General features: G+C 28.5%; 1 protein-coding gene and 1 pseudogene across 2 annotated transcripts; both read left to right on the top strand.

The window, feature by feature from the left end:
- The first annotated feature begins 4299 nt into the window (after positions 1-4299).
- LOC111288277 (GRF1-interacting factor 3-like) lies at positions 4300-8744 on the top strand. 2 transcript variants are annotated; one of them, XM_022879096.2, is made up of 5 exons: positions 4300-4485; positions 4581-4709; positions 6903-6979; positions 7873-7960; positions 8030-8744. In XM_022879096.2, exons 2-5 carry the CDS (start codon positions 4632-4634, stop codon positions 8429-8431), a joined length of 645 nt encoding a protein of 214 aa, XP_022734831.2. In that variant the 5' UTR covers positions 4300-4485; positions 4581-4631; the 3' UTR covers positions 8432-8744. The 2 variants fall into 2 exon arrangements, with proteins under 2 accessions (XP_022734831.2, XP_089615360.1); XM_089759234.1 differs by lacking the exon at positions 4300-4485 and adding an exon at positions 4806-4863 and having other exon boundaries at positions 4611-4709.
- Positions 8745-12394: 3650 nt separating this feature from the next.
- On the top strand, positions 12395-14693 carry LOC111288472 (pyruvate dehydrogenase E1 component subunit alpha-3, chloroplastic-like; annotated as a pseudogene).
- Positions 14694-18296: the final 3603 nt, after the last annotated feature.

The following is an 18296-nucleotide window of genomic DNA, read 5'->3' as shown; positions in this document are numbered from 1 at the left end:
TTAGAATAAAAGATAAAAATGTAATATTATTATTATTATTATTATTATTATTATTATTATTATTATAAATGAATAACAAATAAATGAATTTTAAACGAAACTTAAAATAAATTTATTTGTGAATACAAATGAACCAATAGATTTTTGTTTGCTTAATAAATAAATGTAAAAATGTTATTAAAAATTATTTATTAAATTTAATAAATAAATATAAACGAATAAAAACCGAATATATTTACAAATGATTCGTTGCTCTATTTATTTGTACTCCTAAGTTGTGACAGCATTTTTTCTAAATGATGAATTTAATTATTTCAAAGTTTTTCTTACTCATCAATCACTACCATTCCACCAGTGAATTTTCCAACATGTTAGTTCTTATCAAGGTCTAAGTGCTACAATATTCTTTCATTTCATTAAATTAGGCTTATTTTTTTAAAATTATTTCACAAGGGACAACTTTGTACCAAAATAAACATTAAATTAAAAATGTAGTTTAGATTCTTTTATAATATTAAAATCTTACCAAATCTTCTCGACCAAAGAGAAAAGGATTTTAGACAAATTGAGAATGTGACCCCTTCTGCCGTGCAACATCCTGGCTGGGACGTCATGAAATATTTATGCAAAATACTATAAAAAAAAATGAAATAGATGTTGACCCAACATTAAAAGTCCCTAAAACCAAACTGCCTATTGAGAGAAAATTGATGAATAATATCTTTGTAAAAACTTTCCTGACTCACCCTTTCACAATGATTTTGATGAAATCGAATTTTTATTAATTTGATTTATATAATTATTTTTTAAAAAAATAATATTTAATAAATTTAAAATTTAAATATCGACATTTGTAACTCTTTTTATTTTTAAGCTACAATCTCTTTTATAAAAAATTACTTTGGTGACACGAAGAACAATTATCAAATTTTAAACGTTTTGGAATTGATTTTTTTTTTTTACGAAAGAGGTTATAGATTGAAAAAAAAAAAAAAAAGATATTACAAGTAATGAACTTTGAACTATAAATATGTTGGATATTATATTTTAAGAATAATTATCTAAACTAATTGAAATAACCTTTGAATTGAATTTAAAATCGACCAACTTAATTGTTGCAACTTTTCTATTTTGGAACAGTTGCTGAAAACATAATGAAAACCCAAAAAAGCATCCTTTTACAATAGTTAATTAATTGGAGGATGCAAAAGCTATAGCATTATTTCTTCTATTTTTTCTTTTGACTAACTTCAGATTATTTGTTGGAAAAGAACATTCATACAATTTGTTGGATTTAGTTCAAATTATGTCACGAGTCTCTAAATTTTGTAGAAATTTGAAATTTAGTCCATTTATAATTTATCCAAATTGAATCCTCATATTATTTTGATTAGATAATTTTAGTCTAATCACTAATTTTATTCATTTTTTTTTATAAATATGCTAATGTGACATTTGACCATTTGACGTATCCGTTGATCACATGGCACTTTGAACTAACACCATCTTATTATCCCAACTAATCCTATCTTTGAAAAGTATTATCAATCATGAATTATGAACAAATAAAAAAATTACATGTGAATGGGTGGGCTATCCGAGTTCTCTTTTTTTCTTAACCAAACAATCAAATTTAAGTTCAAATATACAAAATCAATCTTCTAAATCACTTGCTACTAATATTTACAAGATTGTTATTGGATGCTCTCTTCAACTAAAACAAAATCATCTAATAATTAAAGTCTAAAGTTGAATCAAAAGCCAATTTAGTTTCCACCTTATGCAAATACATGAATGAATATGATTTCTTTTCCTATTGCTAACAACTATAATTAAGACTCCTTACTTTCCCAGACCAAATATGATGAATTGATGGCTAAAAATGATGAATTGTAGACACTTAGTGGAGCGAGATTTACATCTGAAACGCTCATTCCATGAGTGAACGAGATACCATGTCGAAATTCTTGAGATCCCCTTCTGTTTTGCAAGGTGATCAGGCATGACAGATCTTTATTTTGAATCAATAACTTCTTGTATTCTTTTTATTCCAATATTTCCTTTTGCTTGATCTTTATGTCCCTTTCAAAAGATCTTGATTGTATTGTAAAAGGCATTGTATCCTTCAACACCGATAGTTTCTTTTCAGTAGATGTCCTAGAACATTTTGCAATAATTTTCTCTTGCAATTGCAAAAGTTCTGTATGAATGTCTTTAGAAGTTGAGCAAAATAATCACCTGAAGTAGTTGTTGCCATAGGCATTGAAGATGGAAGCGATAAGATTCCAGTCAAGCTATATTGTTGAGGCAAATAAGGATATTAATGAACCATTTGGAGATATTGAACTCCAAAACCAAAAGCTTGGTTATTTTGTGCATATTAAGCATAAAATGGATAATAACTATGAAACACCCTTGGTATCATTGATGCCCCGATGGTGTTAGTAAGGTGAAAATTATTGACCTTCATAGAATAATAGTCCTACAAAAACACGAATAAAATAAACTAAACCAATGTCAAGAAATTGAAGTGGTATATTATTTTTTATTTTCAATCTCTATTTATAAACACAAACCAAAGGATAAATGTTGTCTTGTAAATATCCATTATATCTGAAACTTCACAAATAGAGAATGAGGGTGATGAAACAGAAGAAACGAAACAATTCAAAGTACTAAAATGCAGGTTAAACAATGACATTGATCTCAAAGTTTAACTCGGTTTATATAATTACTCTTAAAAGGTGACATCTATCATGTTTTAGGTTTAAATTCCAATATCTACAATCAATTCCTCTATCCCTAGACAACAGCCTCCTTTATACAAAAACAAAAAGGAAATGGCATTGGAATTTAATTTTACAACACTTGAACTCACCCATACGCCGAGTAAGGAATTGAATATTAACCAGTAGGTTGTTGGATATAAGTTGATAAGGAACCCTGATAACCAGGCAATGCCATCAATCTAGGTACTGGTCTAAACCATCCTGCCCTTGCATTTTTTAGCTCTAGTGTTTAGATCCATATTTCATTTTATCGTATCACATTGACCAACCACTTATCTTGAGCTTGAAACATTGTTGAAATGATAGCAGTGAAACAAGATGAAAATATTTTCCCAATAAAAAAACACATTTTCAGAATTAATAAAAAGGGGATTTTAAACATTTTTTTGTATAAAGTATTGAAATTTGAACTTTAACCTGCTGAATGTCATCTCTTGAAATTAACCAATTGAGTTATACTTCAAATTTGGATAATAAACACTTAAAATATCATTAACAGATAATGACCTTTTTCTCACCTAAATGTTGGAGTGAATATTGATATAAGAAGATGGCATTTCAACAAAAACTAATATTTTTAAAGAAAGGGAAAGGGAAGAAACAAAGAAAGAAAGAAACCATGTTAAGGAGTTGGTGGACAAGTATTTTGTGCAAGAAATGTAGCAAGATTGCAATTTGCCCTTCTTCCATTGATGATAGGATAAAGGTTTTGAAATGCTTTCATGGCTGCCTCAAGATCCTTAAAGGTAACCTGGAAATGAAAATAGGATTCATTTTTTATAGTCATAGAATGGATAACAAAGGAAATAAACAAGACTTTTTTTACAAAGGGATCAACGAGGGCAAACAAAGCTAGAACCCTTTGATCTCCCATTATTTTTATTTGTGATTACCACAGCCTTAAGAATCCACCAACAAAGATTTTTGTAAAAGTTGAGGCATTGTACTGCCCAAGATTACCACCATACGCCATCTGGAATTGCTTTGTTGAGACATAGAAAACAGACCATACTCCCAAATAAAATAAAGAAATAGAGACTAAAGAAAAAGGTTAAAGGAACAATGAACCCAAAAAAATGAACTACGGCACAAGCCTATCATAATATATCGGCTTAGAGGTTCTATTACTAGAGATTAAAATTAAAATTATTATCAATAATTTTTTATTAAGATGTGATTCATTAAAAGTTATAAACCCAAAGTAAAGTAAAAGTCCAACACAATCAATCGAAAAACCCAACTAACATAAAATGTAATGTAACAAATTAAATTTAATAATTTAAGATATAATACGATAATAAAATAAAATTTTAATATAAAAATATTATAATTTAAAATTTTAATAAAAATTATATATAAATTTAATAAAGTAAAAAAATAATATTAATTAAAATATATAATATTTATATAAATATGATGTAAATATATAAATTTTAATATTTTATATAAAAGAATACAAAGATTTTTATATTTACGTCAAACCAATATCCGACTAAAAATCTTTTTCGCGTCAGTTTTGTGTTAACAACAGAACAGACCAAATCTAAGACTCTTTTGTTTGGTTCCTAAATTTGTTTTCGAGAATACCCTTTTTATCACTCAGTTTATTATGTTTATTTTTACTTCCTTTGTGTTAAATCCCAGAATCATTGTCACTATCTAAAACAAACCCACTTCAAGAATTCAAGCAAACAAGGTAAAATTAGTACATACCTTTTCTTTATTTTAATATTTTTAACATTTGGGGATATTGGATTTAGGGTTTTTTTTTTTTTTGGGAAAATTCTTGAGGGTGATTGTGGTTGGGGTTTCTGCTTGGAGTAAAGTAAAAGCTCACACAAGATGCAGCAGCCACCGCAAATGATTCCTGTGATGCCTTCATTTCCACCTACTAATATCTCTACTGAACAGATTCAGACGGTATATATTTATATATGTATATATATATATATATATATAAACTTTTTTCCGTTTATTTTCGTTTATTATCCATATGTACTTTTTTAATGCTAGTAGTTTGAAGTTGTGGCGTTATTGAGAGGGAGAAGCTGACCAGGAACTTTTCATTTTTATGGTAATTCTTAGTTATGGCTGAAACCTCTCTTTTTTTTCCCTCATTGTCATGAGATAGAAGAAGGTATTTTATTGATGATTATGAACGTTACGTTTATGAGATGAAGAGTTGTGCTTTTCTGCGAATTGATTAGCCTGTATTGTTAGTTATTTGGAATGGAACAATGATGCTGAAAAGGTAATGGATTGTGATAACAATGATGGATAAAAAAGAGAGATTATGAATGTTATCGGTAATGCAGGGGATCTAATTAGTGTTTTTGTTAAATGCTTTGCGATTATTGAAATTGATTTTTTGTCTGTCATTTTAGTATATGTTGTTGTAGGAGACTTGTGCCATCTTGAATGTTGAGATACATCTGGATGGTCAAGTGATTGTGCTTGATGTTGGGGAGAATCAAGAGTCTGATTACCCGTTTCAATTTGATTGTCGCTGTTTTATCTCTAGAATTATGTTTTTTTTTTTCTATTTTTGGTTTGTCTTTTACGAAGCATGTAAACGAGTTTCTTGGAAGTCTTCTAAAATCTTTTTGGATCAATCTCTGGTGTCCACCTCTATCTTGGCTTTTCTTTGCTTTCATAGTTTCCAGGCTTATAGTGTTCAGGGTAAAGTAATCTCTACATCAATTTTTTTACTTCAATTGTATTTTCTTTTCTACATGCTTACACCAAATGAGATTTTTTTTTTTTAATTTTGTTTATTAAACTGGTGATTTGCTGCTATTATTGTACTGAGCTCTACCAGGGAAGTTTGAATTAGATTTTTTTTTTTGCTGGAAAAGGTAATATAACTTCTAAGTCATTAATGCAAAATACCTTATTTGGAATATTGTTATGAAAACAAAATCAATAGACCTGTTTGAAATTTTACTGTCATTTGTTATAGATCCATATTGAGGTTTACAGATTTTATAAGAGCGCATTGTTTTTTTGGATTGTAAATAGGTTTTCAGAACATATGGATATCTATAATCACTTAAAATTCTTATAAGTCCCTTTTGATTACCTTGTCTGGAAATGGCTTCCAATTGAAGTAGCAAGACTGGTTAAGCTGTCTACATGTTTCCGAACAATAGTAAGGTATGGCCATTGCAGCAGGAGCCTTGAATAGTGGTTTCCTAATAAAAGGCCTACGAGGCTGATTTACCAAAGCTGTCCAAGTGGCTCTTCATTGGTTATTGCTGGAGTTAAATTAATTAAAAGATAGTAAAATGAAAGTCCTTGTATGCCTCAGCAATTAGGATTAATTTTTACCTCATAGAAATTCTTTAGTTTAGATGGAGAGAGGATGATAGATGAGATCTTCCTGTTTCAGTTTAGATCATTTGTTCTTATCCTCAAAAGAGTAATATTCCTTTTAGAGGAAAAGCATTAGTTATGTTCCACTGTAAATATGAAACATCAATTCTTTAAAGAACTTATTGGTTTTGCATCCTATTCCCGGAAAGTTTAATCGGTATGAGATGCAAGAGTGGTGGTCGATTTAGTAAACCTGTTGGCATTTCTTAGAAGGTTCTAAGCGTAAGAGGTGGGCTTTATATGCTAATTCTCAAGGATGATCACTGTTATTTTGAACTAAGCCGAAAGCTTAATAGGTATCATTTGTTCTATTGAAGGGAATGCATTAGAAGGATTTTTGAATTGACTCTAACCCCTTGAAATCCTACTGTCCTTTTTATCTGGCTATATCCTATTGAATGGGCTATAATTTCCTGAGTCAAGGTCCTTCTTAGGAACCTGAGATTGAGAAAAACTCGAGAATCTTGAGAAGTGCGTAAATGCAAAAACTTTTGATGGAGTTTGGTTGACAACCAATCTTTGAGTAAAGCATGTGCACAAGATTTTGTTATATTTGGCTTTACTCTTTCTTTTGTTCCTGATTCTAGGAGACATGTTTTAAGAAAGTGTGTGTAGATCTCTGCCCCATCCCTATGTGTGTGTCACTTAATGCTAAAGAATGGAGTATGCGATAATAGAGACATTAAGTTGTTTTTGTGAGATTTTTTTTAGTGTTCTTTCTCTTTTTCATTCTTATTGCAGTACCTTGATGAGAACAAGAAGTTGATTTTGGCAATTTTGGAAAATCAAAATCTTGGAAAACTCGCTGAATGTGGCCAGTACGTAATTTATAAATTTCTCTTTTTTATCTACCTTAGTGGTGCATGCGGTATTTTAAATGAGCATTTGAGGTTTAAAATATATGTTTGCTTTAAGTTGGAAGTGGCTTGTCTAAACTGCTAGACACATTAGCATGTCAGAACTGTTGCCAAACATTTGTATCAGTAATATCTTTTGCTACTTTGAGATTGTAGTTCATGTAGTTCAAATTGAATTATCTAATTTTACCGTCAATTAATTATAAAATTGTTCCTTCATTCTAGATATTTATCTTGTTTCTAGGTGAAACTGGGACCAGAATTGAGGAGTCTCTAGCTCCAAAATAGACTTCACAATTCATGTATATGTATTGTATTCGTGTCGTATCTAACATGTAAAACACAAAAAATTGCCGTGTCAAATTCTTGTCGACATACTAAACACAAAATACATTTATTGTTTTTTGCCAAACTCATATACAACTTTTGCTAAAATTTTAAACTGTGCCACTTTCGTATCTTATTTCATATTATTTTCGTGTCATATCGCATATCGTGTTTAAAATTATCAGGTCTACTCCAAAATTGGATAAGTCTTTTGTTTTGTGGATATGTTTGGGGCTTCTAAATGCTTATACAGATGTCACAATCCCTACTCCAAACCTAATTTGAGGAACTAATTTAGTGCTTGATTCTCATTATTCTAACTGGCTTCAAAGGCATATGATTATTGCAATTCTAAATTGATACAATAGAAATTTTTGAACGCTTATTCTGAATGCTTGCAATTTCATTTTATTCGCATAAAGTTACTGCCAATTTTTCTTCCCATACACATGTTAGGTTTGTGCATTCACACATGCTTACATGTGTGACATTTTGGCGGCATACATATAAGATTTTGATTGATTTAGGTATCAAGCTCAGCTGCAAAAGAATTTGATGTACTTAGCCGCAATTGCAGATGCACAACCACAAATAACACCAACAATGCCTCCTCAGGTGAGTGTTAAAATTAAATGGTTTATCTGCTGTTAAACTGCTTGCTCACATGTTTACCAACAATGGCAGATGGCCCCACATCCTGCAATGCAACCAGGAGGATATTTTATGCAACATCCTCAAGCTGCTGCAATGGCACAGCAATCTGGTATTTTCCCCCAAAAGGTACCATTGCAATTCAATAACCCACATCAAATGCAGGATCCACAGCAGCAGCTGCACCAGCAGCATCAACAAGCCATGCAAGGTCAAATGGGAATCAGACCTGGTGGCCCCAATAATGGCATGCACCATCCCATGCATGATGAGGCTACTCTTGGAGGTGGCAGCTGTGGTGGTCCTTCTCCAGCTTCTGGCCCAAATGAAGGACGTGGTGGAAACAAGCAAGAAGGCTCTGAAGCAGGTGCTGATGGGCAGGGTAGCACAGCTGGTGGGAATGGTGGTGGTGATGGATCAGAGGCGGCAAGGTGACTGCCCTAATCAGTTGTTTTGATTGGATACTTGTGGCTGTTGATAGTAGGCGCCTCTTACAGTAGGAGTTGTATCACTCTTGGTGAATCTATGATAACAGTTTAGGTAGGTAACTTTTGTTGAGGTCATTGGCTTGCCAATGAACTAAAAGGAACAGGTGGTTTACCGGTTAGACAACGACAGTCTGTTGTAAAAGGTGGCGGCTTAAAGCATGTGGTCACTACTTCCAGGGCTGTCATTTTGCAATAACCTATAAATGCTTGCAGCCTGTATCAGAATTGTGATCCTATTGAAGTTTCCTAGGTTATTATCATCATAATGGTTGTGTGTAAAAACCTGTGTAAATCAAGGTGGAGGTTGTCTAAAGTGGAACCTACCATAAGAGCTCTGAATCACTGGTCAAGTTCCTGGAGTCATGTTAAAGGAGCTGGAAGCAGTTGGCTTCTCATTGACAAACACGGATTCCTGAGATGAGGCCAAGGCTATGTTTGCGCAAATGTAATACTGATCTCCTATTGGATCTAAAAAGAAGTTAAAAAAGAAAACACCCATTAACATGATCATTTTTCTCTGACACACAATGTTACAGGGTTGTATCGAAATTATAGTCAAATATTTAATATAATGTTTGAATTGTAAAATATTTAACGTAATCATGATTAGCCCACCTTGTCCACCCAGTCGGGACACTTGGTGCGGTTATGACTAATCCACTCTACCTATCCCTACTCGAGTTATTTTTTGCTTACTAAAATTTTATTTATTTTATTTATTTTTATCATCTCAAAAAATAACTATTTATTTTTATATAAAAAAATCACAGTTTGAAGATAAGAATAATAGGTTGTAAACATTAAAATTTAAAATTCAAATTTACTAAATATTATTTTTTAAAAGTAATTACTTTTGATTAATTTTATATTACTATAAATTTTATATTAATTGTTGTTTTAACTTACAATTTTCAGAAACCAATTATTGAATTAATGTTATTTTCTAATCTTTTTGGCGAATTACTTTATTGAAAATTGTTTATATTTTTTGTAATTAAAAGTAATGGAGATGATAATTAATTATCATTTTTCCTTTCGTTTTCATTACCTAACCAATGTACCGTGTTGTACTATATATCATTTCATATCATTTATAAACAATAAAATAGTTTTAAGCCCTTATAATGCATTAGTATATAATTATATATACAAAAATTCAATTATAATGTAATTAATAACTTTTATATAAAAGTATAAAAAATTTAATGTAAAATAAGGGAAAATAAAATATTGTAAATAAGTACGTAAATATATAATAAAATTCAAAAAACAAACAAAAATGCTTTGTATAATATCTCATCTAATAGAGATATTTAAACAAAATTAAATAATGTTTGATTTCTAATGGTCGAAATTTCTTTCACTTAAAATCGATCTTTTGTACCAATTTTTTCTTGGTGTTGGCCCTTAACTTGGTGCAAGACACTCGAAAACCAGTTGTAATAATGACAAATCCTTAGCTAGACGATGCCCATCCTTGCTTGCATTTATAAAGGATAGAGCAATCCAAATTGAATTTGTTTTTTTTTTTTTTATCAATGGAAATGAAACTATATATTATATATTAAACATAGATAGTCAAACTATGCCAGAAGTGTCTATATTTTGTCAAAATTTAAAATTTAGTTTATGTATTATAATTCATATAAATTTAACCTTTACACTATTTTAATTTAATAATTTTAGCTTAATTATTAATTTTAGCAATTTTTTGTCATTAAAAATATTAACTTGACCATTGACTTGACGACGTTGTCATTACTTGATTATATGGACATTGAGTTTACTTACATGACATTGCCTTTATTGAGTTGGTAACTTGATAGGATAAAATCAATTATTAAATTATATAAATGGTATTTATACTCACAAGTAATTTAAAATTTAATACTTATAATATAATTTCATAAAAATCTAATTCTCATACGAACTGAATTTAATAACATTGGTCCTTTTTTAAAAAAAATCATATTTTAATTCTTTCAAAAATTAATATTTTGAATTTTTATAAATTTTTTTCATATTTTCAAAATATTAAATTTAATATTTTTAAATATATTAGTTTTTTAATAAAATCATATTTTAATTTTATTAAAGTTAGATTTTATTTTATAAAAAATTTTAATATTTTGAATTTTTTTAAAAATGTTCAAATTTTTTTAAAAATATTAAAATCACTTTTTTTAATATTTTAATATTTAAAATTTTTTTTCATTTTTTGAACTTTTTATTTTTGAAGTTTTAACATTTTGTTTAATCAAAATATTTAATTGAACCCATCATGTAGAATACACCCAAAATTCCGGTCTTGATCACTCAACGATGAATGATTGGCATCACATGGTTAATATTAATATTTAAAAAGCTATGAATCCAACTAGTATTTTTTTTTTCATTTTTAGGGTAGATATTTTTATTTTAGTGGTGTTTAAAATTCGGTTTTAATGAAATTAATCATCAAATTGATTTAATTCGATTAATTGATCGATCATCAAATTAATTTTGATCAATTATCAAAAATTATTTTTAAGGAATTTCGAATTTTGATTAATTTGGTTTGAAAACCAAATTAATCAAAATTTTAATCAAAATATAATAAAACCTAAATATAAAGGTAAAAATGCATGAAATGAACTATTTCATTTCATAAATTGTTAGATTTTTTAATTTAATATTTTGTTAGTTTATTTTATTTAGTTGGTTTGTTTCAAATATTAAAAATTAAGAGTTTAAAATATAATTTAACTTAAATATATTTTGTTATTTGATTAATTCGATATTTAATATAGTTAAATTCAGTTGAATAAAAATTTGAAATTATTAAATATGATTTTATTAGCAAAAATAAAATAACATAATTTAATTTAAAATAATTCTATTCAAAATTAATTGAACTGACCTACCGACTACCTTTATTTCTTTTCATCCTATTCTCTTCAGTAAAATGTCACATGTGCTATGCAAATCTATATTTTTTCTAATTTTTTTTAATTTATAAAAAAAATTTCTTCTATGAATATGTTTATGTAGTAATGAAATTGATAATTCAACTTTTTAAGGTTAATTCATGTTATTGCTTTCCAATATATATTGAAAAAAATCCGTTGTTTAAGCTTTTAATCAAAGTTAAAATCACAATTGAATTAATTTGTATTTTCATAATAAAACATATGAAAATTAATGAAATGTATTATGATGAATTAAACAGAAAAAATTTTAAAATATATTCTAAAGAGACATTAATTAATAATATACAAACATATATAAGTTATCTCTGGTGACGTGTGAATTCTAATTGAAACAGGTTTCTTCTTACAAAAATTAGGCGAAATTTAAGCCAATCTAAGATGTACAGCCAAAATCAAAGACCAATTTAACTGTCTTCCTAACTGACTTTACAAAGACAAACAAATCTAAGTGTCAAGACAAAACTTACATTAAGTTCTTAAAACGAAATTTATGACATTATTTCTTATAATTAATTTAATAAAACTTTAAATAAAAAATTTAAATGATAGATTGATATAATTTAACGTGAAGATTAATAATATAAAAAAATTAAAAATATTATTTATAATTCAAATTTGATCGATATTTATTCAACGATAAAAATTTTATTAACATTTTTATTTAAAATAATTATCTTAAAATATATATCAAAATTTATTAATTTTGTTTTAAATTTTACATATTTAATCTGTATAACGAAATCTTTCAATTTATTAATTTTAATTTTTACGTAATCGCTTAACTTCACCTAAAAAAAACTTCATCCAAATATTTCCCCCAATGCCAAAGCGTGTCGTTTAAGTTCGGTTGGCTTTCCTTTGTTTCCCGCTGCATGAAATACTTCCAAACGGCTTCCTTACCCTTTCCCATCACTCTTCACTTCTTCCTATGTTCCCTGTTTGCCTCCTCCCCCGCAAACACCCCTTGTCAGAAACAGAAAAAACGAAATGTATAGCGCTTTTTGCACACCCAAGTTCACAGCCCAAGCTTTCCCTCTCAGCACCACGTCCCCCATATCTCACCACAAGTCACTTTCCTCACCCTTCCTCGGATCCACGCTCAAACGCCTCCTCAGTTGTTCCTCCAGATTGAATCTCTACCATCGTTCTGGGACAGTAGTCGCCGTCTCCGTCTTTCTGGTAACCCATTTCTCTCTCTCTTTTTATTTTTTCTTTTCATGTTACTATCAAATTAAGTTTTTTAATTATATTTTTATTCAATTTTCCATTTTTTCTCAGTTAATTACTAGGAAGGATTGCAATTATATGAAAATATGGTATTAGGAAGAGCATTCGAAGATACGTGTGCTGAGATGTATAACAGAAGTAAAATCTTTGGTTTTGTTCATCTTTACAATGGCCAAGAAGCTGTTTCAACTGGTTTTATTAAGCTCTTAAAGAAACAAGATTCTGTCGTAACCACATACCGTGATCATGTTCACGCCTTAAGCAAAGGCGTCTCTGCACGAGTCCTCATGAGTGAACTTTTCGGTAAGACCAACGGCTGGTGCCGCGGCCAAGGTGGGTCAATGCATATTTTTTCAAGTGAACACAATTTTCTTGGTGGGTTTGGGTTTTTTGGTGAAGGGATTCCCATTGCCACGGGAGCGGCTTTTACTTCCATGTATAAGAAGGAGGTTTTGAAAGAAGCCGATTGTGATCATGTCACGTTGGCGTTTTTTGGGTATGGGACTTGCAACAATGGGCAGTTCTTTGAGTGTTTGAATATGGCGGCCTTGTAGAAATTGCCAGGGCTAGGAGAGGAGAAGGTCCAACATTGGTCGAATGCGAGACATATAGGTTTAGTGGACACTCAAAGGTTCACCCTAATGACCTTCGTGACCCTGGTAAGCATTTGATTATCTTTTTTTATTTGTCATTCCTTTTCTGATTTAAATAGCAAATTCTAGTCATTGGCTTTTCATTTATGATTCATCTGAAGTTTTTCTTTTTAGGCCAATGTCTGAAGTTTGCTTCAGAAATGTTGTTTCACTGGAATAACACTTTCACGAAAAGCAACTTCATGGAATAACACCTTTTATGGAACAACATTTTCATGGATCAACACTACTATTCTTTACCAAAAACTCCTTCATTGAACATTCTTCTACTAAGAATTATTTTACAAAAGGCATTTTGTCAAATGTAACTTCACTGAAAAGAAAAAGTAAAAATAATCTTAGAATATGATAAGTTTTTAGGTTAATTTAATTATTTAGATGTTACAGGTAGCTTGACTTAGTGGATCGAACATAGAAATATTAAGAGGTCTCTTCTTCACTTCATCTTAAAGTATGAATATTTCTCTTTTTCTTTCAAAACAGCTATTAAATTTCCATGTTCATTATTTACTATTACCCTAAGCTAAACTCTTTTTAGAGAAAATATTAATATATTTTATTACTATCAATTTTACCATTATTTATATTCTAACACTTAAAAATATGTAACTTTTATTCTTAGAATCTATAATTAAGAATTTTCACAACTCTTGAAGACTTTTAAATTTTGGCAGATTCACTCAACCTTCTTTCAAATTCTCTTTGCAATTCTCTCTTTCTTGGTTCCTTTCTCAACTTTATTCTCTCTTCTACTCAGCTTTGTCGTCTATTATCACTTGTCGTTACACTCAATACTTTCAAGTTTGCTCCAATTTTTCTTTCCACCATCATTCGGCATATTTCATTTGACTTGTTTTCAATGCTTCCTCTCTTTACCAAAAACCCCTTTATAGTATGTTATGGTAAAAGAACATTGATTGAAGTTAAATGATTGAGTTTTTGGGTTCTTAGGGATAGAGTTGTCTGTTTCTAAAGGAATTGGAGATATAAGGGGAGATTGATCATAGCTTCTGTTCTGAATTTTGATCTTTAAGAGTTGACAAACATACTATTTTTAAATTTCTCGGTTCTCCTGTGGTAGTTGAGGACGCTCACTATGCCACACGAGATCCCATCACAGCTTTGAAGATGTACCTCATTGAGAACAGCCTAAGCCAGTGAAGCTGAGTTAAAGGCCATAGGTAAGAAGATAGATGAGGTGGTACATGATGCTGTCAGGTTTGCAGATGAAAGTCCCTGTCCTGCTCGGAGCCAGCTGCTCCAAAATGTCTTTGCAGATCCTAAAGGTTTTGGAATGGGACCTGATGGCCGACATAGATATGCCGATCCCAAGTTCACCGAAGGCACTGCTCATGTCTAATCTTTCATGGTAGGACAATGATCAATCTCTTTAGGTTCACTAGTCTTCTTATCACATGCTATGTACTTGATTCTTATTCAAGTTATTATATAATAAAATAATTCTATTATTTTTTTTAGTAATGAAACTGAAATAATTATTATAATATTAACTTAAATTGGAAAGGTGAAGTTAGGTTTATATGGCAAATAAATAAAATAAAAATTTTAATAACGTTTGAGTAATCGCTTACCCTTATCCATTTTGGAATTCCAAATAATATGTATCTTGGCTTGGAACATTTATTCATGTAAGATGTACATTTTTTTTTATGGTAAGAAACTGTTAGACAAATTTTAAAAATACAAGAAGTAGCCACTAATAATTTTTTATTCGGTGTAATTGATTATTTATTAAAATTTATATTTTTAATAAAATTTTAAAATTTATTAAAAAATAATTTTTGTATTTATGAAAATAATTTGAGTTCGAGAATTATGCATGGGAAAAGTTTAACACTTCAATAATGTCTGTTTTAAAAACTATACTAACTAATTATGAGTTATCCTTTAATTTTGTAAAAATTATCTTAATTTTTATAATTAAAATTATTTCCATAAATCCCTTTTCATTATCAAAATTTTGGCTTCCTTTTTCTTTGATTTTTTATTATTTCATTTTTTCAAAAAATCTCCTCTATTATTTATTTATTTTTAAAAATTTATTATTCCATCTTTATTTAAAAAAAAAAGAACATTGTTATTGAAAAACTCTTAAAATGTTTCAATATGTTGATAACATTAAAAACATTTTTTTACCTAAATATTTCTTAAAAATCTCTACTCAAATTTTTTTAAAATATCATTTTCAGAGATTCATATCCCTTTTTTCATAATTGAACAATAAAGATGCAATGCAAATGATGAAACATAATATTTATTTTATTTTGTTTCATTTTATTTACTTTTTAAAACAAACTATTTGTCTTTTTTTAGAAAAATTTGTTTATTAATTTTTCTCTTTTTCTTTTTTTTTTAATTTTTTCCACATCTTATGCATTATTCTAATGGGAGAAAAAGGATTTTTTTTATTAAAATTTTTTTTATAATTACTCAAATACGTTGGTAGTATTTAAAAAAAAAAATTTCACTTAAAAATTTCATAGGAATCGCAATGTGAATTTCTTTAAAGTCTCATCATCGAAAAAAATTCTTCATTTATTTTTAATTATTAATATTTTATAATAACAATTTACAACAACATAAAACTCACGAACAACTTTTTCCTAAAAACACATATTTTTAAATAATAAAATCATAATTACAATATTAAAACCTTAAATACAAAATGTGATAAAAATAAATAGCTATAAGAGAAAAAAAAACCCAAATGAGACTTTTAGATTTGGATCCAAAGTAAAAACCAAGGGCCAAGAAGGATCAAATTGGAATGGGCGATAGATTAGGCTTGATCTAGATTAGATTGGTACAAAAAAGGATCGAGTCGGGTTAGACGGTTCGCAGGTTGCAGTAACCAGGTCAAGTATGATCCGGTCAATTCTTTTTTTATCCCCTTTTTTTATAAAAGCCAAAGTTTTTTTTTTTTTTTCATTTGCTCTCAGTTTATAAAAAAAAAAATCTCCATTCTTGACAAAGAAAACAAAATGGCCCACCCTTGAGCCCAATTTTTGCCGATTCCACCATACACTGCCAATTGGCACCTCTTTTTCCCTAAATTTTCACCGTTCGCTCATCTTGATACTATCAAAAAGATTTATCTTTATTGATATAGTTTTTTATCGGTAAAAATTAATTTTTTGTCGATAATAAATATTTATTAAATCAATAATTTATAAAATAATTAAATATTATTTATAAAAAATTACAAAATATAAACAAATTTTGATGAAAATAATTTTTTAAAAAATTATTAAATAAATTCATTATCTTTTTTTTAATCAATATAACTTTATAACACAAAATCTTTTTTAGAATAAGTGATTAAAAAAACTGGATTTTTAAAATTTTTAGTAGGGAATTTTTAAGGATAATATTGATTACATTTTTCATGAGGGTAAATTAATTAAAAAATAATATTAAAAATTATTTTTTTATCATTTAAGTTGAGAATCAATTTATTATTATTTTTTTAAAATTTTATTACCTAAGTGATTTAAGATCATTGTTACGTATTTAAATTATTATAAATAAGATAAGGTAATTGTTAAACACAAATAATTGTGTTCTTTAAACAAATTATCTCATATTACACACTCTTAAAGAGTTATGAAAAAAATAAAATGTATTTTTTATGTTTAATATGAATATTATATATCATAATTTATATTAACATGTTATATATAATATATTATTTTATTTTTATTAAATTTATATATAATTTTTATTAAAATTTTAAATGATATCGATGTCGAATCCTTCTTAATATATTTTTATACTCAAATCTATTTCCACATTTCATCAATGACCCAAAATTACAGTTAAGCCTATGGAAGGATGTCAGGCTCAAATCCAACCTAAAAGCTCTGACAGGAAATTATATCCCACTTTCTTGTCAACCTTATGGAAGTAGGAACCATTTTCCTCTGGAAATATCAGGAATTAGGCAAAATTGGTAATTGCAAACAGGTAAAAAATAGTTTTAAAAAATTGCTTGAAGAGGCTTTTGCAACAATTAAGTCAGTTACCAGCCACTGATTCTAATGTTGTAGCTTCAAGAACCTAGATATCTGCCAAAATTTTGGTGGACCATGGAAATACGTTGGAACAACTGTAATAAAGTGCACCATTGATGAATCAATCAGCCTGCCATCCATGGTGCCTGGCTTCGTGACAGCTACCATAAGCTTCTGTTGATGGCTTTAATGTGGATCCAGACATCACTGAGCAAATGGCATTTTTTTTCTAATACAGCTTTATTGAGGACAAAAATTATATATGATTTTAGTAAAAATTATATATATATTTTATGTTTGATATATAAATATAATAATTTTTATATTTTATATATTTAACATAAAATAAACACAATATAAATAAACAAATTACCGAATTTATCCTATAATACTTTTCTATTATTTTCCTTTTCTTTTGCTTATCATCCACAATTAGTTGGTCTTATCACGTAGAACAAACCAAGAATATTGGCATCACATGACATGGGTAATATTTAAAAGGCTAATCACGATGACTGGCCCAAAATATGCCACGTCACAAGTAATAATGATCAACCACGTGTATTTTTTAGTTATTTCTTTTATTTTTATTAAATTAAATAAAAATGGCTGGTTTCGGACAAGGAACGAAGATGTGAAACAGAAATTGTGCTTTTTAGTTGTCTGTGTCGTTGGTTAGCGTCTTTTAGTGATGGAGAGACACGTGAGGAAAAAAGTGCGCCGTTTGCCACACGCTCAGGTTAATGGAGGAAGGAGTGAAAAAAAATTGAAAAAAAAATATTTTAGTATTTGATTTAATTAAGATTAATTTTTTATTTGATTTAAATTAAATTTGAATATTAAATATGTATATTAGATTTAGATTGAATTTTACATAAGAAAGTAAAAAATTAAAAAAAATTGAATTAAATCAAATTATATATTTATAATTT

This window comes from Durio zibethinus, chromosome 4 (genome assembly GCF_047325235.1).
Source record: "Durio zibethinus cultivar Kanyao isolate XHJ-2024 chromosome 4, ASM4732523v1, whole genome shotgun sequence".
NCBI classification, from domain to species: Eukaryota; Viridiplantae; Streptophyta; class Magnoliopsida; order Malvales; family Malvaceae; genus Durio; species Durio zibethinus.
This window is presented reverse-complemented; position numbering and strand designations above follow the sequence as displayed.

Bases quoted from the DNA above. Each gene is read 5' to 3' on its own strand.
- LOC111288277 (XM_022879096.2), top strand. From the start codon at position 4,632: ATGCAGCAGCCACCGCAAATGATTCCTGTGATGCCTTCATTTCCACCT. The intron at 6,980-7,872 runs GTACGTAATTTA...TGATTGATTTAG, and splicing joins AAACTCGCTGAATGTGGCCA to GTATCAAGCTCAGCTGCAAA. The intron at 7,961-8,029 runs GTGAGTGTTAAA...CAACAATGGCAG, and splicing joins CACCAACAATGCCTCCTCAG to ATGGCCCCACATCCTGCAAT.